General features: G+C 53.4%; 2 protein-coding genes across 5 annotated transcripts; both read left to right on the forward strand.

Annotated features, from left to right (window-relative positions):
- Positions 1–873: 873 nt before the first annotated feature.
- Positions 874–9,939, forward strand: PLEKHA4 (pleckstrin homology domain containing A4). Of its 2 annotated transcripts, none has more exons than XM_072607393.1 (19): positions 874–994; positions 1,451–1,543; positions 2,203–2,307; positions 2,818–2,890; positions 2,969–3,069; positions 3,423–3,532; positions 5,290–5,502; positions 5,586–5,856; positions 6,566–6,631; positions 6,716–6,784; positions 6,915–6,995; positions 7,255–7,392; positions 7,619–7,717; positions 7,858–7,978; positions 8,050–8,150; positions 8,362–8,526; positions 8,693–8,763; positions 9,365–9,477; positions 9,617–9,939. In XM_072607393.1, exons 2-19 carry the CDS (start codon positions 1,463–1,465, stop codon positions 9,811–9,813), a joined length of 2,175 nt encoding a protein of 724 aa, XP_072463494.1. In that variant the 5' UTR covers positions 874–994; positions 1,451–1,462; the 3' UTR covers positions 9,814–9,939. The 2 variants fall into 2 exon arrangements, with proteins under 2 accessions (XP_072463494.1, XP_072463495.1); XM_072607394.1 differs by having other exon boundaries at positions 5,607–5,856.
- Positions 9,940–10,148: 209 nt separating this feature from the next.
- On the forward strand, positions 10,149–24,589 carry HSD17B14 (hydroxysteroid 17-beta dehydrogenase 14). Of its 3 annotated transcripts, XM_072607456.1 has the most exons (10): positions 10,149–10,543; positions 11,152–11,267; positions 14,159–14,197; positions 14,494–14,594; positions 14,985–15,051; positions 15,139–15,230; positions 22,666–22,770; positions 23,115–23,182; positions 23,819–23,915; positions 24,347–24,589. In XM_072607456.1, the coding sequence occupies exons 2-10, from the start codon at positions 11,237–11,239 to the stop codon at positions 24,569–24,571; spliced, it is 825 nt and encodes a 274-aa protein (XP_072463557.1). In that variant the 5' UTR covers positions 10,149–10,543; positions 11,152–11,236; the 3' UTR covers positions 24,572–24,589. The 3 variants fall into 3 exon arrangements, with proteins under 3 accessions (XP_072463557.1, XP_072463555.1, XP_072463558.1); XM_072607454.1 differs by lacking the exon at positions 11,152–11,267 and having other exon boundaries at positions 10,222–10,543; XM_072607457.1 differs by lacking the exons at positions 10,149–10,543; positions 11,152–11,267 and adding an exon at positions 11,299–12,874.
- The last annotated feature ends 274 nt before the right edge of the window (positions 24,590–24,863 follow it).

The following is a 24,863-nucleotide window of genomic DNA, read 5'->3' on the forward strand; positions in this document are numbered from 1 at the left end:
AGTTAGAGAGAGAGAGAGAGACTGAACCCGGGACTGAGAGAGAGGGAGGCATAGAAAGACAGAGGAGGAATAGTAGGGGAAGGGGGGGGAGAGAAAGAGAGAGAGAGAGAGGGAGAGAGAGACAGACAGACAGAGAGAGAGAGAGACAGACAGACAAAGAAAGAGAGACAGAAACAGAGAGAAACAGACAGACAAAGAGAGAGAGAGAGAAACAGAGAGACAGGGAGAGAGAGACAGACAAAGAGAGAGACAGACAGACAGACAAAGAAAGAGAGACAGAAACAGAGAGAAACAGACAGACAAAGAGAGAGAGACAGAAACAGAGAGAGACAGAGAGACAGGGAGAGAGAGACAGACAGACAAAGAGAGAGAGAGAGACAGAAACAGAGAGAAACAGACAGACAAAGAGAGAGAGAGAGAAACAGAGGGACAGGGAGAGAGAGACAGACAGACAAAGAGAGAGACAGACAGACAAAGAAAGAGAGACAGAAACAGAGAGAGACAGAGAGAAACAGACAGACAAAGAGAGAGAGACAGAAACAGAGAGAGACAGAGAGACAGGGAGAGAGAGACAGACAGACAAAGAGAGAGAGAGACAGAAACAGAGAGAGACAGACAGGGAGAGAGAGACAGAGAAAGAGAGGGAGACAGAGAGAGACAGAGAGAGAGAGAGAGAGAGGAGGAGATAAGTGGATGGAGAATAGAGAAACAAGGAGAAGAAAAGCCAGCAAGTGACAGAGAAAGAAAAACAGGAAGAGACAGAGAGAGAAGAGACAGATGCACAGAGAGGCACACAGGGAGTGACAGAAACAGAGAGAGCGAAAGAAATTCAGAGAGACAGTGAGAGACAAATAAAAGGAAAGAGACAGGAGGCAGAGAGAGGCTGAGGAAGGGTGAGCCACTTGGGAGTGAGAGCACTTGGGAACTGAAGAAGGAACACCCAGCTGTGCTCTTGGATCTGTGCTGATCCCACTTCCTTCATCTGGAGGGCCTGGTAGGTTTCTAGACCTGGGGGAGGGGGGACACAGGTATGCTTGGGTTCCTTCCTACAATTGGGGAGGGGGGGGGTTGGTATGTTTGATCAGGACTGGGGGTTGAAGAAGGATGGAGTTACAAGGGCAGCCAGACTAAGGGGTGGGAAGGCGATGTGGATCTCTAAGCATGAAGGGAGGGGCAGATTCTTGGCCTGAAGGGGGGGTGGTCTGGACATAAAGAGGCCTCTTTTCTCTGGCTTCCCCCCTAGCAGCTGCTGTAGCCGCCCACCCCCTGGCACTGCCTCTTGGTATGTGGCAGGGGGCCAAGGCCTCCCCCAGCCCCCAACTCTCCCCCTACTCTGTATATCTCACACAAGGAGGCTTTTCTCCTTATCCTCCCCACTGCTGGGGTCACTGACCCTGCCTGGGCTCCTCCTCCTCCTGAACCTCTCTCAATCTTCTTCTTCTTCTTCAAGTGGCTCCCCAACATGGAGGAAAGCAGGCCCCGGAGCAGCCTCAGCATGGCCAGCAGTGTCTCCACTGTCTCCTCCATCAGCCTCAGCACCAAGGTGATGCAGGTGGCTGAGGTGGGGTGGGGAGAAGGTGGGCTGGTGGACCTCCCTCTCCCTGTGTCAAGGTTTGGGCTCCCAAGGTCTGGAGAGGGACCAGCAGCTGGGCCATGAAAACACCCAATACCTCAGAGTGTGAGACTGTCCCCTGGCCCAATTCCTTCCCAAGCCAGGTGCTGGGGGTGCCCAGCTCTTGAAAAGAGCCCCCAATTCCTCCTTTTCATATTCTTTCCTTACTCTTTGAGTCGCTCTGCCCGTGCTTCCTCTGAAATCCTAATAGTTTAGGGCATCTGCTCCTGGGGAGCAGGACTAAAAGAGGAGGTGAGCTTCCTGAGGACAAGTACTACCTTAGGCCTGTCTCTATTCCCAGTACGGTGCCTGCCACTTTTAATAAAGCCTCCTTGAATTGGACTGAATGAATGGAATGAGATCTGGGGTTTCTGCCCACCTACAACTCCTCTTGGCCAGGACCCTAAGCCTGCCCTGCCAGTAGAGCAGTCACTCGGTCCTGGACCACGCCCCCCCCCCCCCTCCCGCCGCCGCAATGAGGGGAAGGGAAGAGAATGAGAAGTGCCTCCCTCCCCTACAGTGGAGCCCTTCCAGGTCTGAGGTTTCCCTGTGCCCCCAGGCAGTCCCTTTCCTGCCTCTCTCTCCTCTAGCCCCCTCGGGCAGTCAGCCGGATCCATGCCTTTGGGAAAAGGGGAAGCTCCCTCCGCAGAGACCCCAACCTGCCTGTGGACATTCGAGGCTGGCTGCATAAGCAGGTACTGTGGGGCTAGGGCCCCTGCCTGTCCCTCGTCTGTCACCTCCCTAGGCTCTGCACTGTGTTGCATGCCCTGTTACTGGCTGCAGAGGGACCCCAGCTTTCACTTGCTCCGTGACTGTCACTCTTTGCTGCCGAGGTTGCCCCCAATCTTTGCTGTCTTGCTGGCTCTGTCTCTGTGACCCTCCACGACTCTATTTCCCTTCACCTCATCTCCATTTCCTGGTACATGCTCAGGTCTTGCCAATATTTGTCAAAACAGCTCTGGTCTCAGGTTCTAAAAATATGACTGTTCGCCCTGGTCCTCCGTCCCTGTCTCTGTGTCTCTGTGTCTTCTTGTCTCACTGTCTCTCATCTCCGTCCCCTCCATGTCTTTCTGTCTCCCCATCCCCCTGTCCCTCTGTCTCCCTATCCCCAGGTTCCTCTCTGCCTGTCTCACTGTACTCCCACCTCATCCTCCTGAGGTTTCACCTGTCTCAGGGCACTCAGGTGTCTCTGGTCTCTCTCCCAGGACAGCTCTGGCCTCCGGCTCTGGAAGCGGCGCTGGTTTGTCCTGTCTGGCCACTGCCTCTTCTATTACAAGGGTCAGTGTCCAAAGGATGGGTTGGAATGGGGATAGAGAAACCTTCCCCAGTGACCGCTGATCCTTGACTCCCTTGCAGACAGCCGGGAGGAGAGTGTCCTGGGCAGTGTCCCTCTCCCCAGCTACAGTGTCCGTCCAGATGGCCCTGGGGCCCCCCGGGGGCGCCGCTACACTTTCACTGTGAGTTAGAGATGATCCTGGTGTCCTCTCCCCCCTAGAACCCCTCGGGGACCCTGGTATCCACTGCTCCAGCTGCTAGTGCCTCCCTGCCCCTCCCCCTTACCTTCTATTCTCTGTAATCTGCTGGCTCTGTGCATGTCTCCCCCCTACACACACATAAGCTGCTTAAGAGCAGGGACTGTCAGCACACAGCCCCAGGACCCAGTACATCGGTCTGGCAAAGAGAACCAGATCAATGCTTATTTACTGACCCCCCCCCCCCCCTCAAGAACTGGCAGCCAGCCCTTCTCCTTCAGGCCCAAAAATTCCTTCCCTGAGCTTTATGTCCCCCTCCTTCTCACCTCCCTTCCCAGGCTGAGCACCCTGGGATGAGAACGTACGTATTGGCCGCTGATACGGTGGAGGACCTTCGCGGGTGGCTGCGGGCTCTGGGTCGTGCCACCCGAGCTGAAGGGGATGACTAGTAAGTGTGGGCAGGATTATCGCCACTTGAATCCCAGCCCCTCTATGGCTGTCCCTGACTGCACCCCAGCTTCCTCATCTGGAAAATGGGGAGCAGTCTAAGGCTGGTTGTTGCTGTTGAGCCCTGTCTGACTCTTCCTGACCCCATCTGGGGTTTTCTTGCCATTTCCTTCTCCAGCTCATTTTACAGTTGAAGAAACTGAGGCAAACTGGGTGAAGTGACTTGCCCAGGGTCACACAGCTACTGTATGTAAGTGTATGAAGTCGCATTTGAGCTCAGGGCTTCCTGATCCCATGCCCAGTGCTCTGTGCACTATGGCACAATCTAGCTGCCCCCTGCCCAAGAATCCAAGAATCAGAGATGTAGAGCTAAAACCACCTCAGCGGCCATCTCCTCCAGCCCGAGGAAGTTAATGGAAGAATCTGCCTAAGGTCACACAGGTAGTAAGCATGTGAACCCAGGACCTCAGACACTAGACCCTGTCTTCTTACCACTGCCCCAGGCTCTCTCAGAGAAGCTGCTGCTTATAGTGGTAACTACTCTGGTCTTGGAGTCACCAGAGACCTGAGTTCAAATCTCACATCTGAGACTTAATAGACTTAATATGATCCTGGACAGGTCACTTAGCCACCTGAGTCTCAGTCTGAATGAACAAATGGAGAAACCTGCCTGACAATGTGCCAGGTGTCCTACTAAGGGCTGGTGATATAAACATAAGAAAGCAAGCTAGTCACTGCCCTGGAGGAGAAGAACACGTAGAGCTACAGGTGGAAAAGAGGGAAGAATACGTGTGCATTCATGTATGTGTGCATGTGTGGGAACAGGTGTATGAGGGTGTCCATGTGATGGCATGTATGTGTGCAGGTATGAGTGGGTGTATGAGTGTGATTGTGAGCATGTGTGTCCATGCATTGTGCATACATGTATGCGTATGTGTGTGAATTGTGCGTGTGTGCATGTATTTTTGGCAGTGTATGTGAGTGTGTGCACATGAGTGCATATGAGCATCAACTGTGTACATGTGTGTATGAGTGTATTTGTGTATATGTGTATGTGCACACATGTACAAGCATGTGCGCATGTTTGTGGACATGTGTGTGCACACTGTCCCTCTCGCCAGCCTCTGTCCTCTGCCACTGGAAGGCTCTCTCTCCTCTCCTGAATGGAACCCCCGACTTCCTCCAAGGCTCTGCTCCAGCCCTGTCTCCTCCTTCAGACTGCCAGTCCTGGCTGTTGCCCCTCCCCCAGCAGAATGTCACCAAAGCACCTGCCTGGCAGTCAGCACTTGAAGGAATCACTTCCCGCTTCTGTCCAAGGCAGAACTCAGACAAGAACAGTAATGATGATAGCGAGCCAGCATTTGTAGAGAGAGCACTTTGAGGTTTTCAAAGCAGCCCCTCAAAACACAGGTGCCATTAACAGATGAGGAAACTGAGGCAGGCAGGGTCAGAGGCAGGTTGAGATCGGGTCCTCCAGACTCATGCCCAGTGCCCTATCCGCTGCGCCGCCTAGTGGTCAGTTCAACCGAAACGCAGAGGAGCTAAGCCTGGAAGGATCCTCTTGTCCTCTGGTGTCCAGGGCCAGGCTGAGGAGCAATGGAAAGCCACTGAGGATTCTTGAACATAGGGATGGGGGGCTGAGGGGGCGAGTACCTAACCAGATGACTGCAGCAGGTGCTGAGAAGCCCTGGATTCCTGGGAATGCTCTTGAGTGAGCCCTAGCCCAGTCCTCTCTGTCTGCCTTTTCTCTCCCTGCAGCGGCCCTCAGACCCCACCTGCCAGACCCTCAGTTGGAGAAGGCCCTGGGGGTCCTGGGGGACCACCTGAAGTAGGAAGCAGTGAAGAGGGTCGCAGTGCCGAATCCCTGGAGGTGGCCAGGATCTCTGGGAGACACAGGGAACTCACTCCTAGCCCTCCACCTGGGCTTATGGAGCCACCCCAGAGGAGCAGACAAAGGGCAAGGAGTCCAGAGTGAGTGTGTATCTGTATGGGGGTGGGATGTTTGGAGAGGAAGGGGCCCAATCTCAGGAAACCTCCTTCCTCTTCTCCCTTAGGCTGTTTTCTCCCCTCTCCAGGCCCCCATCACCCCTGGGCCTTCCCCGGCCACGCTCAGCCCCTGCCCACCGTCCCTCTGCTCTGGTTGGGGGAGATACCCGGCCCCATACCCCACTGAGTCGGATCGATGTCCGACCCTTATCTGAGTGGGCCCCAGCCTCAAGAACCCTGTCCAGGCCCTCCACTCCCCGACGGGCACCACCATCAGAGACAGGGGCACCGAGACCTCCCAGGAGCCCCCACCACTGGGCCACTGAACTCAGGGCCAAGGTGAGTGACCCTAGCAGACAGGAGAACTACATCATTCATGAGGCTTCAGGCCTACCTAGGTTACCCTACTAACAACCTGTGTAGTCCATGGTCAGACCTGTGTAGTCACATGTGGAAGGGGAAAGTCTGCCAGTCAGTCCAGTTGGCTGGCTGATGACCATTCTTATTAAGACATTATGGAGATTTTAGGCCATTGTGAGCCTCCAGCTGAGGAAGGCCATAGATGCTTATGGTGTTCTCTTACCACCCATGGCTTTCAGAAGTTCTAGGGCATTGTAGCTAGTTTGCCTCAGTGGGAGTGAGGGCTGTTGTAGGGCCTTCTGGAGAGAAGAAAGAGCCCTTCCCTTGATGTGGAGTCAGGAAATCCTGAGGCTCTCTCAACTTGTGAAGCTGGCCCAGACATTCCCCCTACATCCTCCACCCCCAAGGTTCTCTCACAGTTACAGTGACCGTGGCCATCTCCCTGAATCTCAGTTTTCTTACCTTTGAAAGGAGGAAGATACCTGGGGACCACCCTGTCTTCCCTTACTCCCCAAATTGTGACTAGAAAAGTGCTTAGTAAGCCTGCCTGCCCTGTAGAAACCAATAACTGGAGGATGCCCCTTTCTTTGGACTAGGCACTGTGTCTCCTGGGGACTTTGCCTTCAAAATCTCAGTGCTGAACGGTACTCTGAACACCACCCCCCATACTTTCCTAATGTCTCCGCAGGCAGGGCCTGGATATCTGCAGTTGGCCCCCAGACCCCCAGGGAGTCGGGGCTCCTCAGCCTCTCTGGTAGGTGTCTCCCCTCCCGCTCCCCCCTGAAGAGGCTGGCCGGTGGAGTCCCAAAGGCAGGAACTTATATGGTTCCCTTTGCAGCAACCCCCTCTCCCGCAGCCGTTGGGCCCAGCGCTGGATTCCCCACTGCACCGAAGCGAGGATACCGACGTGAGTCCCGGGGGCCTTGAGCAGCGGAGGTGGCCAAGGTGCGGGTGGGACAGAGCCCTGCACCTCCTCGGGCGGGTTCTGAGAAGAGAGAGCCACTTCTGACCTAGGCCTGGCCCCTTTTGGCCCGCAGGCGCTCCTCACTAAGCTTTGCGGGCAGGACCGGCTCTGGAGGAGGCTGATGGAGGAGACAGCCAAGAACCAGGAGGAGAAGGTGGGGGGGGGGGGGGCGGGCACTGGGAGAGCTGAGGGCTGGGCAGGGGCAGCAAGGTGCAAGGGGGGCACTGAGGAGCATGAGGGTGCATGGTGAGGGGCACAGTGAGAGCTAGGGTCCAGGAGGGCATCCAATGTAGCCAAGGAGAGGTGAAGTCTAAGGGGCAGGGGATGTGAAATCTAAGGGGAAGGGGGCACAAAGGCACTAGGAGGTTGGCTTCCTGTATCCCCTCTAACCATCCTCCCTTCCTCCACCACAGGAACGGCTGGAAGCAGCCCTGGAGCTGACTCGCCGGGCTGTGGGGGAGCCTGGGCCAGGGACCAGAGCCTGGTCTCGCCTACGGCTGCTGCAGGACCGCCTGGTGGGCGTCAGAGCTGCGCTGTGCCACCTGGCCCAGGTAGGGGGCCCAACTGAACTCTACAAAGACCATCCTACTTTGAGGCTACTAACCACTCATGGGAAATGTAGTCCTTTCTGACCCTGGCCAGCTCTGCCTTCTTAGGGGTTTCTGGCATTCCTAGCCTTCAGCATCCTGGGTGAGGGTCCCAGGAGCCAAATCAGAGAAATAGGTGGGGGGAGGGGAGTTTACCAGAGCTCATCTCCCTTTTTTCCTGTCCTTGGAGGAAAGGGAGAGGGTTTGGAAGACCTACAGCAGCCTGGAGCAAGAGCTGGGAACTCTACGGGAGACCCTAGAGGATCTGCTGCACCTTGGGCCTCCTCAGGTACTGCCAAATGCCAAGCCTCCGCCGACTCCCTCTCCCTCAGCAGCTCCAAGCCCCTTCCCAAAATCTATTCAAGCCCCACCCCTCCTGCCAGAGCTTCTCTTCTCCGCTGCCCACCTCCCAACGCTTAACTCTTGCAGGCCAGGGTCTCTGCCCAGCAGCAGCTATGGATGGTAGAGGACACACTGGCTGGACTCGGGGATCGGAGTTGGGGTCATCCCCATGGGGATGGAGATGAAGATGGGCCTGGTGCCCCACCAGGTGAGATACGCCCTTTAGAGTCCCCCAGCCTTCCTCATGTCCAGTACAACCTTCTTCTGTACTCCCCTCAGGTCCTGGATCACCCAGCTCTCCCCGGACCCAAAGTCCAGATGGCCAGTGTTCTCCATCCCCTGCCCCATCTCCATCCCCACCATTACCAACTGGGCCTAAGGTAGGAATCCCAGGAAGATTCCAGGCTTTTGTAGAGACATCAGGATCTGAGATATTGGCTCAGCTGCTTTTGGTTCCTGGCTATCTCTGGGCCTTAGTCTATAAAATGAGGGGATTGGACCTAAACTGCAAATCTCTTCTGTCCTGTGACCTGAATCCCCAGGGTCCCTGGAGTTTAGGAGTTCTTGTCTTTTCCTGCCCTCTGTCTGCAGGCTCCAGCCTCCCGGGTCAGGATGAGTGCACAGGAGCAACTGGAGAGAATGCGTAGGCACCAAGAGGTGGGGAGGCTAAGGCTCCGGCCACTCTCTCCAGGGGGCCAGACAGCCCTTCCCTCAGCAGTTGGAAGGCAGCTGGAGCCTGGGTCAGAGAGAGAGGGGGTGAGTCTTGGGTTTGGCTTGGAATAGGCTAGACTAGGGGCAGGGGGAGAACTAGAGGAGCCAAATCTCATCTCAATAGAACCAAGGCTGGGAGTTAGACATCTAACTATGGCCCCTATTCCTTGGAACGATCCAGCAATTTACATTCTGGTATCTCTTCTCTTAGCCTGTCCTGGATTCCATGGGCCATACAGGAGCTCCTCAGCAGAGGGTCCGGAGTTCTGGGTCCTGGAGCAGGTAAGAAATTTGGGCTAAGTGGAAGAGGACAGTGGCCCCTGGCACCCAAGTCACAGAACCTGGCCCCAAGACTCTAATCTCTTCCTCCAGTTGCTATGTAATGTTCCTCTTCCCTAAGCCTCAATTTCCCCATCAGTGAAATGAAGGCATGTTGGACTCAATGACATTTAAGAGTCTATCCCCTCTACGAAAGCTCTGGCCCCAACTTTCCCAGTCTTTTCTGCTGGGGAAAGGCAACACAGCTGACTTCAGCCTGGTGTGATACAATAATACAGCATGTATGAAGTTCCTACTGCGTGTCAGGGGTGACAGAATGAACAAGCGCAGGCTCTCAAGAGGCTGGGAGGTATGAATTGGAAGCCTGGGTTCAAATTTTGACGGCCAGTTAGCTGTAATCTATGCGATCCTAGGTAGGTCACATCCCTTTCGCCTCCCATCCCCTTGACTCCTCTGCACGGGTGTAAATAAAGGTACACTCCCCTTCTAAGCCTGGGGGACAGGGGGACTCTAAATGACAGTGCCCTCGATCCCCGGGCCCCTTTAAATCGTCTTGTAGCTTGGCCGACCGAACTCGCTGATCCCCCCCTCCCCGCGTTTGCAGCTCTCGGAGTTCCCGGTCCTACGTGCCGTCCCCAGAAGGACATCGGGAAAGGGTCCTCAGCCTGTCCCACGCCCTGGCGACTGAGGCTTCGCACTGGCAGAAGTTTATCGCAGGTCAGCACCGGGGCAAAGGGGGGCCTCGTGGGAACTGTAGTTGGAAGATCGAGCCCTTGCTCCGGACTCCTGGGTCCCGAGGCCGGGCGGCTCAAATACTGGGCCCGCGGGTGGACCGGTCCATTCTGATTCTCCGCAGCCCGGAGCCCAGAACAACCTCCAGACTCCACTTCCAGGCTGTCTCCGCCCCCTCGCTCACCTCCCATAGGGTCCCCGCCTCCCGCGGGGCGGGGCCGAGGAGGCCCCACCTCCTGGGCCCCCACGTGGGGAGGGGCGGCTCCGCCAGAGGAGGGGGCGTGGCCTCTGCGAGTCACGCTGCTCCAGTCCAGTTTCTGAGCCGGCGGCCGAGCTGCAGACAGTTGGAGGCGAAGCGTGCGGGGCCTGGGGGGTCTCGGACGACCGTCCCTCCCTCCATCCCTCCTTTCCATGTCAGTCTTTATTAAACTCGCTTGTGATCACTCAGTCCTGGCTCCTTCCTCCTTTCCTTCTGGGGGCTGAAGCAGGGGGAGGGCCCTTCCAGCTCCTCTCCGGTCTTTTGGAGGCCGGAACTACATCTCCCAGTAAGCTGTGGGGCGTTTTCGGCCGTCGGACTTGCTCCTCTGCTCGCGGGACCTGATGGGAATTGTAGTTTTTTGGCTTTCCCTAACCCGTGGACGGAGGGAGGGTGCTATCCTCCAGGAGCCTGGGCGGCGTTGTGGAAGGAGGCTCCTAGATCTCCCAGGTTGTGGCCTGGGCCAAGGTCTCATCGATCCATCCTCGTAGGAGCGATTAGAAGAGGGGTCTAGGGTTGTGGGCAGAGGGAAGGGGAGGGAGGAAAGGAAGAAGGTGGGTGGACCTAAAAGGGGCCAGTGGTGCTGGGCCAACCCTGTGCCAACCCGGACTCGAGCTCTAACCTCGACGCTGGCAGTGGCTGAGGGCCGGACACACCGGAGTGAGGTCAATCGTCCGACTTGAGGCCAGTGGTCCCGGGGGCTGGACATGGCTGCGGGTCCGTGCAGCGAGGTGCCGGTGGTCTTGGTGACCGGCGGTGCTCGGGGTATAGGCGCTGGCATCGTGCGCGCCTTCGGTGAGCCTGAACTTGGGGAGAAGGGGATGTCCCCGGGCCCCCATAATCCGGGCTGATGGGCTCTCAGACTCGGGGTGGTGACCTAGATCCGATAGCCCGACTTGGACTTGGTGGAGAGGTGGCACGGTTAGGTAAAATAGCCTGGGGTGGGTCCCCAGGAGAATTGACAAAGGAGGATTTAGGGAAAGGAGACGCTTTGGATTCTTGCAGTGGGAGCCTTAGGGGAAGGGCTATAGGAAAGAGCCGCCCACGTCCCTGGGGACGTTGTGCCCAAGGCTGAAACTGCTCTTTGCCCGAGTTGTCACGGGAAGACGGGAAGGTCTGGGGCCAGCAGTGTTGAGGTTTGACGGTGCTGGGACTCCGAAACAGGAACACGCCCGGTCCTGCCCGAATTCTCGACCCAAGCCTTCCTTCAACCGAAGAAAAACTGTTTATTTTTAAAATTAATTTATTTGTCTTCAGTTTTATCCAATCACTTCTGTTAGTCTTAGATTTTCTCCCCTTCCCTACCTCTCCCTCCCCGAGATGGCAAGCAATCTTATATGGGTTCTACACATACGTAGAAAAACAGTTTATTAAAGATCCACCATATCGGCTGGACTCTTAAGGAATCTCGGCGTTGTCTAGCTGCTTAAGGAATCTGAACATCTGTATCGCTGTTGCCAGCAGGCAAGATTGAGTCTGAGCGCCTTCATGGATCTTATAGACTGTGGGCACCATCCAGGTTGGTCAAGTAGTGTGGGGTGATGGGAGGAGGGGTCCAAGGAGGATCTTGATAGGATTGGGGTCAGACTCCAGAAACCAAGAAAATAATGAGAAGTAACTGAAGGCTACCTGGAGATAACAGACAATGAAGGGCTAGGCTAGGTTAAGGGTAACAGATTTGGGCTCAGTGATAATGGAAAGCTTGTAGTCTCAGGCGACTCCCAGATCAAGTGGAAAGATTTGTGGAGAATTCAAGGGGGCTTCCAGAGCCTATAACCTGTCATTCCCCCCTCAAACAAATGGCACCCAAATTCTTTAGGGGTAAGGGGCAAAGGTCTCAGCTTCCTGCTGGCAAGGGGAGTAGAGGTGTCCTAGCCTCACTGAGTCCTGTTCAAAGGGTACATAGCCTTTGCAGTCATCTGAAAGTTGATGACTTGAACCAAAGTTGGAAGGAGGTTAAGTAAACAAGGATGAAACAGGCACAAAAGGAGCAGAGGTTTGAAAGGGGAGTTTTTTTTTTTGCTGTCAAACATTTACTCTTTTATTTTCCTGAAGCTCTAGGGCTCTGGTGGGTGCTTTCTGCCTTCTGGGCAGCAGTCCCAGGGGGGCAGGGATCTGACCTCTGGTGTGGTGGAGACTATTTCATACCTAAATCTCCTAACCCCTTATTCTGTGTACCACACTGCTTCAGGCTCTGGAGTGTGTGGCACACTCAAAGAATTAAGTCAGAGGTACCAAGAGCAATGCTTGAGATTTGCTGAGCCTGTGGCTGGCCAGCCACCTGTGGCCCTCTGCTTCCAAGATGCTCTGAATTCCATGGGGAGTCAGAACTTCCAGGGGCTGGCCAAGTGTAAGTTTAGAGGCAACTTCAGTTAGAATGGCCCACAGCAAGCACCAAGTCTAATTTTTTTGAAAAATAGGCAGCAGGCCTGGGGTTAGGTCCTAAGGACTGGGTTAGGACTCCCAAAGCCTGTCTTCTCCTTTCTTCAACATACTAAGTGAAAGATTTTTCTAGATTGGGGAGAGCTTATGAGGGAGTGGTGATTAATTTAGTTTTCAAAGTCTCAGAAGCTTCTGGAAGGAGTGAGTCAGGCCTTGAGTAGTAATTAATGGTTGCAGTCCCTCCAGGCCTTGGGCTTAATTAGCTATTGTCCTTCATTCTGAAAGAGGAATAGGACATCAAGATGATCATGTGACCTGCAGCTGACTTTGGTTTGAGTGAGGGAGGGTTGTGTAGGTCATCAGCCTCACTTTCTCCTCCTGAGCCATCTGGATCCAGTGGCCTGATATTCATCAGGATGACTGGAGATGGCCCAGGATGCAATGGGAGACCCTGGCCCTTTCAGGATAATTAGCTATTGACTGCCTGGGGGACCACTGTGGTCTTCAAAGTGAGCAAAGGCTGGAGTGGCATGAGAAGCTGGCCCAGGAGTCCCCAGATCCCAAATAATTGGCCTGTCTTCCACACTTCTGGGGGAACATGGCAGGGGGTGTCTGATGAATGATGGGAAAAGGGAATTTTAACTAGAGAAAATTGACTCCCTGATTTCGCCATTAGGTCCCTTCTCAACAAGGGGGCAGGACCAGAGGAGAGCATAAGGAAGGAGTATTCAAACAGATTCTCAAGTAGGCAGGGGAGGGGTATGTCTCATGATGTCCCTTAATTTCTCGTTTGATGCCCATAACCCTACAGGGGAGGGCCAGAAGAATTGGTTGAAACAGACTGGAGTCATGATAAAGTGGATAGTCTTACCTTTGGCCTTGATTTTTTCCCAGGGCTTGGTGAGACAGGTGGAGAAAGTGGAGGGGTGTCATTCCCAGTCTTGAGAAGATTGGAGGACAGTGCACTGGGGGTGGCTCCACCACCTTTCCAACCTTGGGGGGGGGGGGGGCGGGGACAATCCTTCCAGTGTCTCCTCCCCCCATCCCCACATGGACATGGTCCCAGAGGTGTCAGTTCCAGACACTCCCTCTGGGGGGGGTGCCCTGTAGGCACACTCCTTGGACAGATGACCATCCTTGTAATGGGGTCCTGGCTCTGGGAGCCTCCTTGAACTCTCCTTGAATCTTCCCACTTGATCTGGCATTCCCCTGAGGCCATAAGCCTTTCATTTTCACCATGCCCAAATCTCCATTTAACTACTTCCTACTCTTTCTCCTGTCTACTGGCCACTCCCATCAAGACCGGTCCTAAACTCTCCCCTACTCCAGACACTCCAGGCTACTTGGCCACCCCTGGATTCCTCCCACAGTCTTTCTGTATATAAATTCCATCTTGCCTCAATGAAGGGGCCCATTCTGGCCTGCTTATCAATACAAGCATCACAAAATCTCAGATTCCTTAAGTGTCTACCCAATCTGTTGGATCTTTAATAAACTGTTTTTCTTTGACTGGGTTGAATTCATTCAGGCAGGAGCAGTCTTGGCTGGAGAAAAGCAAGGTTAGCAGTTTCCCAGTCAGGGAACCAAAATGTTGAGGTTTAGGGATGCTGGCACCCCAAAACAGTGACACGCTGGGTTCTGCCTAAATGAATTCCACCCAAGCCTCCTTTCAGCCAAAGGAAAACAGAGTTTATTAAAGATCCTCCACCATATTGGCCAGAGTCTTAATAAATCTTATCGTTGGCTAGGCACTTATGGAATCTGAGCATTTGTATCATTAATGCCAGCGATCCAGATTGAATCTGAGCACTTTCATGGAGGCAAGAGGGAACTTATTACAGAAAAACTGTGGGAAGGATCCAGGAGTGGTCTAGTAGCCTGGGGTGATGGGAGGAAGGGTTCTAGGAGGATCTTGATGGAATTGGGGTCAGATTCCTGGAACCAAGAGAATAAGATTTAGAGTGGGAAATAGCTGAAGGCTACCCACAAACTATGTCCAAATCCAACCACATCTCTTTTGCCTCCTAGTGGAAAATGGTGCTAAAGTGATTTTCTGTGACAAGGATGGTGAGTGAGAGACCCAGGTGATCCCTTCCCACCCTCAGGGACCCAGGCTCCCAGCCCTAGACCCTATTCCACCAACCCAGTGACCAATATGTCCTATCCCACAGCCCCCTGCCTCTTAATGACCCAGGATTCTTCCCCAACCCCTAAGTGATTAGGACCCCCTCTTCTCCCTAGCCCTGGTATCCTGTCCCCTAGCCCCCTCCCTCTCAGGGACCCATGATCTCCTTCCTCTAGCTCAGTCCCTTGGACCCTCTGCTACCATTCCCATCAGATCCCCAGCCCTGCTTTCTTCTCAGAGCTAGGTGGCCAGGCTCTTGAAAAAGAATTGCGTTTAGTGCCCCCTCCAGCAGGAGCTGTCTTCATCCAGTGTGATGTGACCAGAGAAAGGGAAGTGGAGGTGAGCTTCTTACCCCCATCTCTCTGCTTCTCAATCTCCTTAGGTCTCTGGTCTTACCCCTCTCTGTGACTCATGTATGTGAGCCATTGGGGGAGGGGAGAGAAAGGGGCTTGGAAGAATGTAACAGCTCCTCAGTATTTCCTGTCTCCCCACATTTTGACCTCAACCCAATCTCCATATCTCTTTTTCTCCAGATCTCCACAAATCCAGTTTTTCTGTTCACACTTTTCTGGGGTTTCTTCCAGCTACACCTCTGTGAGTCTTGGCATCTCTGCTTCTGGATGGCTCTAATCTCTCATAGACAGTCTCTGAATCTACCAGTCTCCTGTCTCTCTGATCCCTGGCTTTTGGGGTCTCTCAGGCTCTGATGCTTTGTCTTATGGCCCCCAGGCCCTGTTCTTTGAGACCCAGCAACGTTTTGGCCGCCTAGACTGCTTGGTGAACAACGCTGGACGCCGTGAGTATCCCCATTTCCCTTTCTCCCTGTCATCCTCCATCTCTGGCCTGTGTTCCTCTTATCTTTCTTCCTCCCTGCCTAATTCAGATCCCCAAGAGGAGATACTGGAAGAGACATCCTCCCAGGCCTTCCGAGAGCTATTGGAGTTGAATCTCCTTGCCACATACACAATGTCCAAGGTGAGCCCCACCAGAGGTGCACAGAGGTGCTCTCATGTCCCACCCAGGAATCCGTAGGTAACAGTGACCTTGGACAAGCTCCTTCCTTTCACAGAATGCCAGAGTCTCAGCCTTGGAAGGGACCTGTTGGGCTCTCAGATGAGGCCCATTAGGGAAAGAGCAGTGTTGCCTGGTAGAAAGGACTTGGAGTTGGGAAGAGCCAGGCTCACCATTGCCTGCTGAGTTTGACTGGCTCATGACTGAGGTCTCAGTCATATGGTCAGAATAGTACCAGTATTTCTTGGGATATCAGTGGAATAATGTGTGTCCCATAAACCTCAGGCATTGGGGAAAATAGTACAATTACTCCGCTGGAGTACAGGAAATCCCTTCAGACCTGCCCTAGGGAGCCCCCACCCCTGCCTGAGGCAGCCTTGATTGCTGAAAGACTGTCCTGATTTAGGTCCTCAGAGCCAGAGAACTGGATTTCAGGTAACTGTTTGGGCTCTGCTCATCTCCTTTGCTTATTGGTTTGGGGCTACTAGCCCTGGGATTTCCCAAAGGGAGTGTTCCCTCCCAGGTAGCCCCTCGGCCATCTAGGTCCCCAGTGATTTGGTCAGGTCAGACGGCACTTGACCAAAGAACAGCTTGACCCTGGCTTGAAATTTCAGCTCTGACCCTGGTGGGTGAGCCCTGTGATCTTGAACACCTTACTGGACCTCTCAGTGTCCAAGACATCCCTTTCACCAGGTTTCTACCCTTTGTTACTATCACTGATAACATTGTTATCACTGATTGTTTTAGCCAGACAGGGCTGTTAGGGAAAGGAAAGATCCTGTTAGCTTTATTCTAAACTTAACGCCTCCTCTTGGGTGGGGTCTGTGTAGAGCTAAGGGCCAGCCCCCATACCTTTCCCCTTAGACTTAATGGGCCAGGACTAAATTTCCAGGGTATGTCCCATCCTCCCAGGCTAGTACTAGCCCTGCCTTTTGGAGACCACAGTGATTCTGGTACCTGAAAGGGTAGGTGGTAAATCTGAGGACCTGCTTTCCATTCCAATCTTCTGTGACCTCATCGCAGCAGATCAAGCAGGGAGGGCTGGAGAGATTCTAGGCTTTCTGAGGTTGGAAATTTTTTTTTGTCTTTTAAAATTAGATTTTTTTCAAATAACAAAAATATAACTTCTCTCATTTCCCACTTCCCTTTGGAAGAGAGACAGAGAGAGAGAGAGAGAAAAATCAACCCCAAATCTCTGTTACAAACATATACAGTCTAGAAAAAAAATCCCAGCATTGGTCGTGCCCCAAAACTATATAACTCAATCTGTTCTCTGAGTCACCTGTCTCCATCAGACAGTCAGTTAACAAGCATTTATTAAGGCATTGTGCTAAATTCTAGGAATACAAGGAAATGGGGTAAATCCCAGTCCCTGCTCCGTTTTCTTTCTGAGGAAACAACATGCAAACAGCATATATGTGACCAATGGGAAGTCGTGACTTGGGGGAGGCACTAGCCTGGTTGGGCTTAGGAAGAGTGACTAGGAAGCCAGGAGACCGAGGTGAGAAGGGAAAGAATTCTCTGCCTGGGGGGGCATGGCTTGGTCCAGGAGCAGTGAGCAGACCCCCATCACTGGGTAGAAGAACACATGGGAAAGCACTGTGGGGCTTCAGATGTCAGAGGATTTTGATCCTGGAGGTTATAGGGAGCCAATGGAGTTTATTGATTGGGGGGTGGGAGTGGTGGGGAACATGATCAAATTTTTAATTTAGGAAAATAATTTTGGCCACTGAGTGGCCTGTAGGGTAAGACTTGAGGCAGGCAGATCAATCAGGTTGTTGTTTCCTGTCTGACTTTTTGTGGCTCTATTTGAGGTTTTCTTGGCAAAGACACTGGAGTCATTTGTCATTTCACAATGAGCTCATTTCACAGATGAGGAACCTGAGGTAACCAAGCTTCAGTGACCCACAATCACCCAGCTAGGATGTGTCTGAGGCCAGATTTGAACTCATGAAGATCAATTTTCCTGACTCCAGCTCTGGTGCTCTATCCACTGAAGTGCCACCTAGTGGCCCTAGGTCAAACAGAAGGCTACTGCCATAGTCCAGATGGGAAGTGAAGAGGGCAGACACCAAAATGGTGGCAGTATCTGAGGAGAGAAGGCAGTATATTTGAGAGGTGTTATGATGATAGAAACAGGACTTGAAAACTGGTTGGATGTGGGGAGGGTGAGAGGGTGAAGAGTTGAGGATGACACCTACATTGGAATCCTGGGTGACTTGGAAGATGGGGGTACTCTCCACAGTGACAGGGAAATTTGGAAGAGGAGAGGGTTTGGGTTGAGTGTTGGATATGTTGAATCTAAGATTTCTATGAGACATCCATGTTAAGTTGACCAGCTGGCAGTTGTAGATGTAAGACTGGAGGTTAGCACAGAGGTGATCATTCAGTCTTTGGGAGTTGATGAGGGAGCTGATAGGGAAAAACAATAAAGATGATGGCACAGGACAGAGCCTTGGGGACTTCCACTGATGAAGATACAGCAAAGGAGACTGAGAAGTGGGCAGATGGGTAGGGGGAAAGGGGGACCCAGGAGAGAGCAGCATAAAAGAACCCTAGAATGTAGAGTAACCAAGAGGAGAGGGTGATTGAGTATCATAGGATGCTGAGAGGATGGGGAAAGGTCATTGGATTCCACAGTTAAGAGATGATCTCTTGGGATTTTGGAGACTTAGAAGAGTTGTTTTACTTGGATGATGAGATCTGATCTAAGAAAGGAGAGGAAGTGGAGGCAATTATGGAAGTGGAGGTGACTTTCTTGGGAAGTTTAGCCACCAAACCAAATAGTTTAGCCATCAGGGATGGACAGTCCAGGGAAGGTTGCTTTGTTGTTGTGTGCATAAGGCAAGCATGGATATAGTTGTTGGCAATAAAAAGGCAGATGGTAGTCTAGGAGAGATGATGATGTTGTGTGACCCTGGGCAAGTCACTTAACCCTTTTTGCTCCAGTTTCTCCTCTGTAAAATGAGCTGGAGAAGGAAATGGCAAACCACGCCAGTATTTTTGCCAAGAAACCCCAAATGGGGATTTTCAGACTAAAATGACTGAACAATAACAGGGAGTAGGAACAGAGGCTTTGGATGGTGGTCATAATCCCAGGCTGGGCTTTGGAAGAGCCTCATGTTCAATATGATACAGCATTCTTCACAGAAGAAGAGATGGGGAAGGGAGAAGAGTTTGGCCATCCAAGGGTGATGGCATGGGCGTCTAGAGGTCATGGGGTGGACAAAGAATAGCGTTAGGGGATGCAAAGCAGAGGGAAAGGTGGGATGACAACAGACTGTGATCAAGTAAAAGAATTTCAGAATTCATGAACGTGGAAGTTCCCTTATAGGTGATGGCCACATGGAGTGTCTGATCATCATTGTGTGTAGATGAGGTGGGGTGGGATCAGGTCATGGCAAATGAATAAACTGAAGATCTGGGTGTCTGAGGGACTGTAATGTGCATATACAAGTCCCTTAGTATGAGAACAGGAGTTGGAGGGAAGAGAAAGACTGAGCCAGGCACTAAGCTTATTGAGGAAGGAAGTGCAGGGTCTTGGGGGTTGGTACTTAACAGTTAGCAGACTCTTGATTGGGTTGAATGAACTTCAGAGGAAGAGAGATTACTGAGTGATGTGATAGAGGAAGAACCTATAAGACACAATGGGGAAGAAGGAGGGTCCAACTCCTGTTTTGACCAATGAGTGGCCAGAATCAGTGAAGAAAATACAGCCAGTGTTGGGGTGCTTGAAAGGTTATGAAAGGAAACTGTGTCATTAGAATGGAGCCAGGCTTCAAGAAGGTGGAGGGAGTGGGAAAGGAAAAGATTGAAGATGAAAGCTTGTTTGTTACCTATGGAGCGGCATTCCAGTGGGCACAGTACAAAGGGTGACTTTAGAATAGGATATTTCAGGAGAGGGTTGGTTTGTCAGGTATAAGGGAGCTGTCAGCGACGGATAGAAAAATGGTAGCTGGGACTTTGAATGGGGAGGGTATAGCACAGAGGGAATAGGTTTGTCCTTGAGGGATGAGTTGATCAATCAATCAACATTTATTAAGGGCCTGCTATGTGTCACACAGCTTTCTAAGCACTGGGGAAACCAAAAGAGGCAAAAGGCAGTCTCTGCCCTCCAGGAGTCTCCAACCTAATAGGCTTAGGTAGGTTATCCTTTTCCATAGAGGTTCAGTCCCAAAGTGGAAAAGTCCCAGGACTTCAGGCAGCTATGTGTAGCTGGAAGGGGGGAGGGGTGCCCACACGGATGCTGGGCAACTGCTGTGCAGTTAAGGTTGGAGGAGAATGATGGGAGGGATGCTAGGAAGCTCCCTCCCCTCCTTTAAATCTCTCTCCCTGGGCTTCGGGTTTCTTCATTGTAAAAGGAAAGGTAGAACCTGAGTGCTTTCCAAGATACTTCATCTTTTGTTCTATCACTGTGCAAAAGGAGTGGAGTTGGACACAGGCTCTAGGGGAGAAAGGGATATGTGGGAGGGTAACAGGTTTGGGAAGAGGACAGACATTTAAGGAAAGAAAAGAGAAGGAAAGAGTTGGAGCTCAGGCCCTGAGGAGAGTAGTTGAGCCCAGACTGATTCAACCTTTCCTCCACTGAGTATTCTAGAAGGGTATACCTAGTTCAGCTCAGCTGGGCTACACCCACAGGGGCCAGCCCCCAGGCTAGAAGGCAGGATAAGATGAGGCTTTGAGTGGCCAACCATTCCAAGCAGCCTATCCAGACAGAGGATGGACACATTTAACACTGAAGAGGCTGGGAGAAAAGATGGGAAAGGGCAGGCAACGTGGGATCACCAGGAAGGATGAGGTTAAGGGAATAAATGGACTAAGGAAGTGGGGGATTGGGGAGCTAAGGGACTCGAGTTGGGAATAACCAGAGGCAAAGGAGCTTGAGGGATACTGAGAGTCAGTAAAGGGGAGAAGACCTTGAGCCAAAGGAGGAATAAGGAGGACTTAAGTAGAAGGCTCCAGAGGAGGAAGAGAAAGTAGACTCCAGGTGAAGATTCAGGGAATAGTGGGAGATACATGATCAGAAAAGGTAGATAAGACAAGTTGGTGAGGTTGAAAAGGAAGTTGTGTCAAGGTGTGAAGAGGGTGAGGAGAGGGCCTTATTCTGGAGTTAAAGATCTCCACAAGCAGTTGGCCACAGTAGATCTCCTGGGGAGTCACTCATAGGGAAGATGGTGGATTTCCCTTCCAGGATCTTCCTTTATCACAATTACTCAGAAATATCTACTCCTTTGAAGTTTGTTCAATGCATATTTATCCCCCATATCTATCAACAGAATCAAGATTCTGCTGACTGTTAGCTACCAGTCGCCAAGACACTCTTCCTTCTTCCCTTAACTTCAGCTCAGTCTTCACTCCCCCACTTCTCCCCTAATTTTAGGAGACTTCCAAATAGAGGATACTACCTTAACCTTCTCCTTCTTCAGCTCACTCATTTCCCATGAACTGACTTCTACATCACCTTACCCCCACACAGTGATGGTACCTTGAAGGGAGTAGGGAGAGCAGGGAGAAATGTGAGGTTTGACTTTTTTATCAGAGCCAAGGGACATTCTGATCTATGCTTACAATGTAAACTGGTCTACCGTCCCCAAGAAAGGAAGGTGTTTTTCAGTGAGAAGGAAAGATTCCTTTAAAATTCTTTAACATGATAGCTAAAAGAAAGAGAGACAGAACCCGAAATTGTGCCAGCAGTTTGAGGGCTAAAAAATAGGAGAAAAGGATGAACACTTGGGTCTCCATGATGCAGATGAGGCTTTTCCAGAAGAGGAGGGTGCTGAGCGCTCCAAGGACAAAGCAGATTCTGTTCCTCCTCGTTGGCCTGAGGAAGCAGGGCAGAAGTGTTCTTAGGGGAGGGGGTCCAGAAAGGGGACTCGCTGTTCTTTCACTTACTGAGTCAGCTGTCACTGAACGTGATAGCAGTGACAAGGAGGTTGGTGTCCTGGGCTTGTGGACGTGCGTGCAAGATGTGGTTGGGGACCTCAAGGGACTTGTCAGACTGGTTCAATATGACCAGCTTCTGGTGATTCACTGGGACATAAATTGCCAGAACTCTAGCCAACATTTCGTAAGATGAGGAGGACGTTCTGGGTAAGAAGATGAAGACCCAAGGGAACAGGTGGTGTTTTCCTCATTGCTTAGAGAGAGATTTCAGGCAGCAGGAGAGGGTGGAAGCCAGATTGATAGGGGGTTGGAAAGTGAGTGGGAGGTGAGGAAGTAGAGTTGAGATTTTTCGAGGATCGGCTGGGAAAGGAGGAGAGCTACAGGGTGATCATGTGAGGGGATGGTAGGGTAAATGGCTTTTTAAGGGGAGGAGAGACCTGGGCACATTTGTCAGCAACATAGAAGAACCAGTAGGTAGGGAGAAATTGAAGATGGTGGAGGGGAGTGGTTTGAGGTGTAATCTCTTAGAAAAGACCAGAGGGCACCTGTAGAGTGCTTGGCCTTGGAGAGAATGAAGCTCTTCAGAGACAAAAGTGAAGAACATTGCACAGTGATAAATGGAGAGAGGGGAAAAAGTCACAATTTACTGAAAAGGGAAGATGAGATTTGGAACACTTGCTGTGGGCATGACATAGGGTATCCCATGCAGGGAGAAATAGAGGCTAACAGGCAGCATTGAGGGCCCAGTCAGGATTATATCCCAGTTTTGTAGGTGACTGCCCTTCCAGTGGTGGAGGTCAGCATGGAAAAGACAGAAAGGAACGCACCCAGTGGGTGCTGCCTGGGATTGGGCTTTGTCTCAGCATTCAAGACTTCGAAGAGGGGACAGTTGCACTGGTTCCCTAGAGTCAAGCTTGGAAAGAACAAATTCAGCCCAGAGCAGGGTGAAGGCCTGACCATGCAGGGAGGGCTGGAGGGATTCCAAGATTTGATGAGAACAGATCTACTTTATTCTCTTGTTTGGAAAAGTGGTGGGAGGGAGGGGACATCATCCTGTCTGGTCTGAAGGCCCTAAGTAAGGGCACACATCAGGGTGGAGGGGAAGCCACCTGAGAACTGTGTGCCAAGGTCATTGAGGAAGGAAGGCATGTGGCCTGGCAGGTAGCTAACTGCTCTCAGCTTCTAGTGGCTGAGGCAGCCAACAGCTGCAAGGGGAGGATTTGGGCACGGCTGTAGTAGCTGAGCTGAGGGATTTCCAGGTTTCCAGGAATGGTGAAAGAGGGCTGGAATGAGGCCCTGAGAAGGGAAAGCAAAGGTCAGGGACTGGGAGTGGGCAGTCTGAGCCAGAGGCAGAGCAGGAGGTAGCAGGTTACCAAAGAGGGGCAAGTTAGCTGATGGCCTCTGTTAGTATTTCCCCATTGGTGAAATGTGTTCAGCTCCATCTCAGCTGTGATATTCTGTGAACAGACAGACAGCACAGTCCTAGGGCTGATTGCCTTCTTCCTTCTCCCCACAGTTGGCCCTTCCCTTCCTTCGGCAGAGCCGGGGCAGCATCATTAACATCTCCAGCCTGGTGGGGGCCATCGGCCAGAGAAAAGCCGCACCTTATGTGGCCACCAAGGTATGGGAGGTGGAAGGGATGATACAACTTCCTCTCAGGCCTCAGCCATTGGCTGAGGGCAGTGTCCAGTCCACTCATACCCAATGCCCAAACAAAAATAGCCGATCCCATCCTTCTCAGTCCTGTTGCTAAGGTGCTGACCAAGACCCCTAGCAAGGACTAGTCTCCACTGTCCCTAGGGACCAGAGAAGATGGGCTGAACAATTGAAGCCTGAGGCTCTGCCTCCTACTGAGCCATAAGTGTCCCTCTTGGCCTAATTGGACTAGGGGACCATGCCCCCATGCCAAGGGGCAGGGCCCATCTCAGAGGACTGCCCAGACTCAGTGGTTTTCCCTTCCTCTAGGGGGCTGTGACAGCTCTGACCAAGGCTTTGGCCCTGGATGAAAGTCAACATGGTGTCCGAGTCAATTGGTGAGTGGCTGAGGTGGGTGAGAGCAAAGAGGGGGCCTGGGTGGGAGGGGATGGGGGTAGTCCGATGAGGCAGCTAGACTGGTGGGACTTCAGACTGGGAACCAGGGACTTTGGCAACTGACACTAGGAATGGGGGATGGAGCAGAAGGACCAGAGGGACATCTGGGGAGCCTGAGATAGTGGGAGTAGGAGGACTGAAGGGGGCTAAAAATGAGGAAGTCTTGGCAGCTAGGGGCTGGGCAGAAGGACTGAGGGCACCTTGGGCCCTGAGAATGAGGAGCCCCAAGGAAGCTGCAGGGCGATGGATGACTAGCCAGAGATCTGGGACCTTGGAGTAAGGAAGTAGAGAGCTTGGAAATGGGGAGACAGGACTGGTCGTGGGAGGTTGGGAGAGATTGAGATCCAGAGAGGAGCCAAGGGGGCCAAACGAGGGGGCCTGGGTGGCGCTATCACGCGGGGTGGGAGTGTGCTAAGAAGACTCAAGGGCTTGAAGGAAAAGGCCTGAGAGGCAGGAGCCCGGAGTTCTAGGCAGCCTGGAACGTGGGGGGTGGGGGGCAGGCGAAGCCACGGGCCCTCCCTCAAAGTAAATCAACATTTGCTAAGCGCCTTCTTGGACCACCTTTGCCCCTCCCCCAGCATCTCTCCAGGAAACATCTGGACCCCTTTGTGGAAGGAGCTGGCCGACCTGACCCCCAATCCCTCTGCCACGGTCAGAGAGGGAGAGCTGGCGCAGGTGGGCCGGGCGGGGACCGGGCTGGGATGGGCTGGGGAGAGCCGGTGGAGGGGGGGAGCCGGGCGGGGACCGGGCTGGGCTGGGCTGGGGGGAGCCGGGGAGCCGGGCGGGGACAGGGCTGGGCTGGGCTGGGGGGAGCCGGGGAGCCGGGCGGGGACAGGGCTGGGCTGGGGGGAGCTGGGCGGGGACCGGGCTGGGCTGGGCTGGGGGGAGCCGGGGAGCCGGGCGGGGACCGGGCTGGGCTGGGGGGAGCCGGAGGGGTGGGGTGCGGGGAGCCGGGTGGGGGCTGGGCTGGGCTGGGGGGAGCCGGTGGAGGGGGGGAGCCGGGCGGGGACCGGGCTGGGCTGGGCTGGGGGGGCGGCGCTGCTGGGGGCGCTGCGCAAGCCCCCCAGGGTCCGGCCCGGCTCCAGCCTCTGCCCTGTCCCCCTCAGCCCCTCGGACGGATGGGCAGGCCGGACGAGGTGGGGGCTGCCGCTGTCTTCCTGGCCTTCCACGCTTCCTTCTGCACCGGCGTGGAGCTGCCCCTGACCGGGGGCGCCGAGCTGGGCTACGGGCGAAAGGTGCCCCGCGACATGACGGGGCGACCCCCGGGCCCCTCGCCTCCCCTTGCTAGCCCCGGCTCCTTCGACCCCCTGCCCCTTCCTTCCTCCCGATAAACTGGAAACACAAAACCATTACCTTTGTATTTTATTTCCTGCCGCCCCCCGCCCGCTACCTGGCCCCGGGCCTCCGCCGCCGGGCCTGTCCCGCTGCGGGGGGTGGGGGGGCCGGGGCTTCCTGGGTAAAGAAGTCGGGGGAGGGGGCAGGGGGCGCCAGTCCCTGCTGGGGTCCGAGACCCGGCGGGGTTCTGCCCGGCCCCTCTTCAGCGCCCCGCGCTAACGCGCCCCTAAAAGGTCTCCCGGGAAGAGGGAATTAGGTGCCAATTAGCGAGCTTAATGAAGGAGGGCG

Source organism: Notamacropus eugenii, chromosome 5 (assembly GCF_028372415.1).
Source record: "Notamacropus eugenii isolate mMacEug1 chromosome 5, mMacEug1.pri_v2, whole genome shotgun sequence".
Classification (NCBI taxonomy): domain Eukaryota; kingdom Metazoa; phylum Chordata; class Mammalia; order Diprotodontia; family Macropodidae; genus Notamacropus; species Notamacropus eugenii.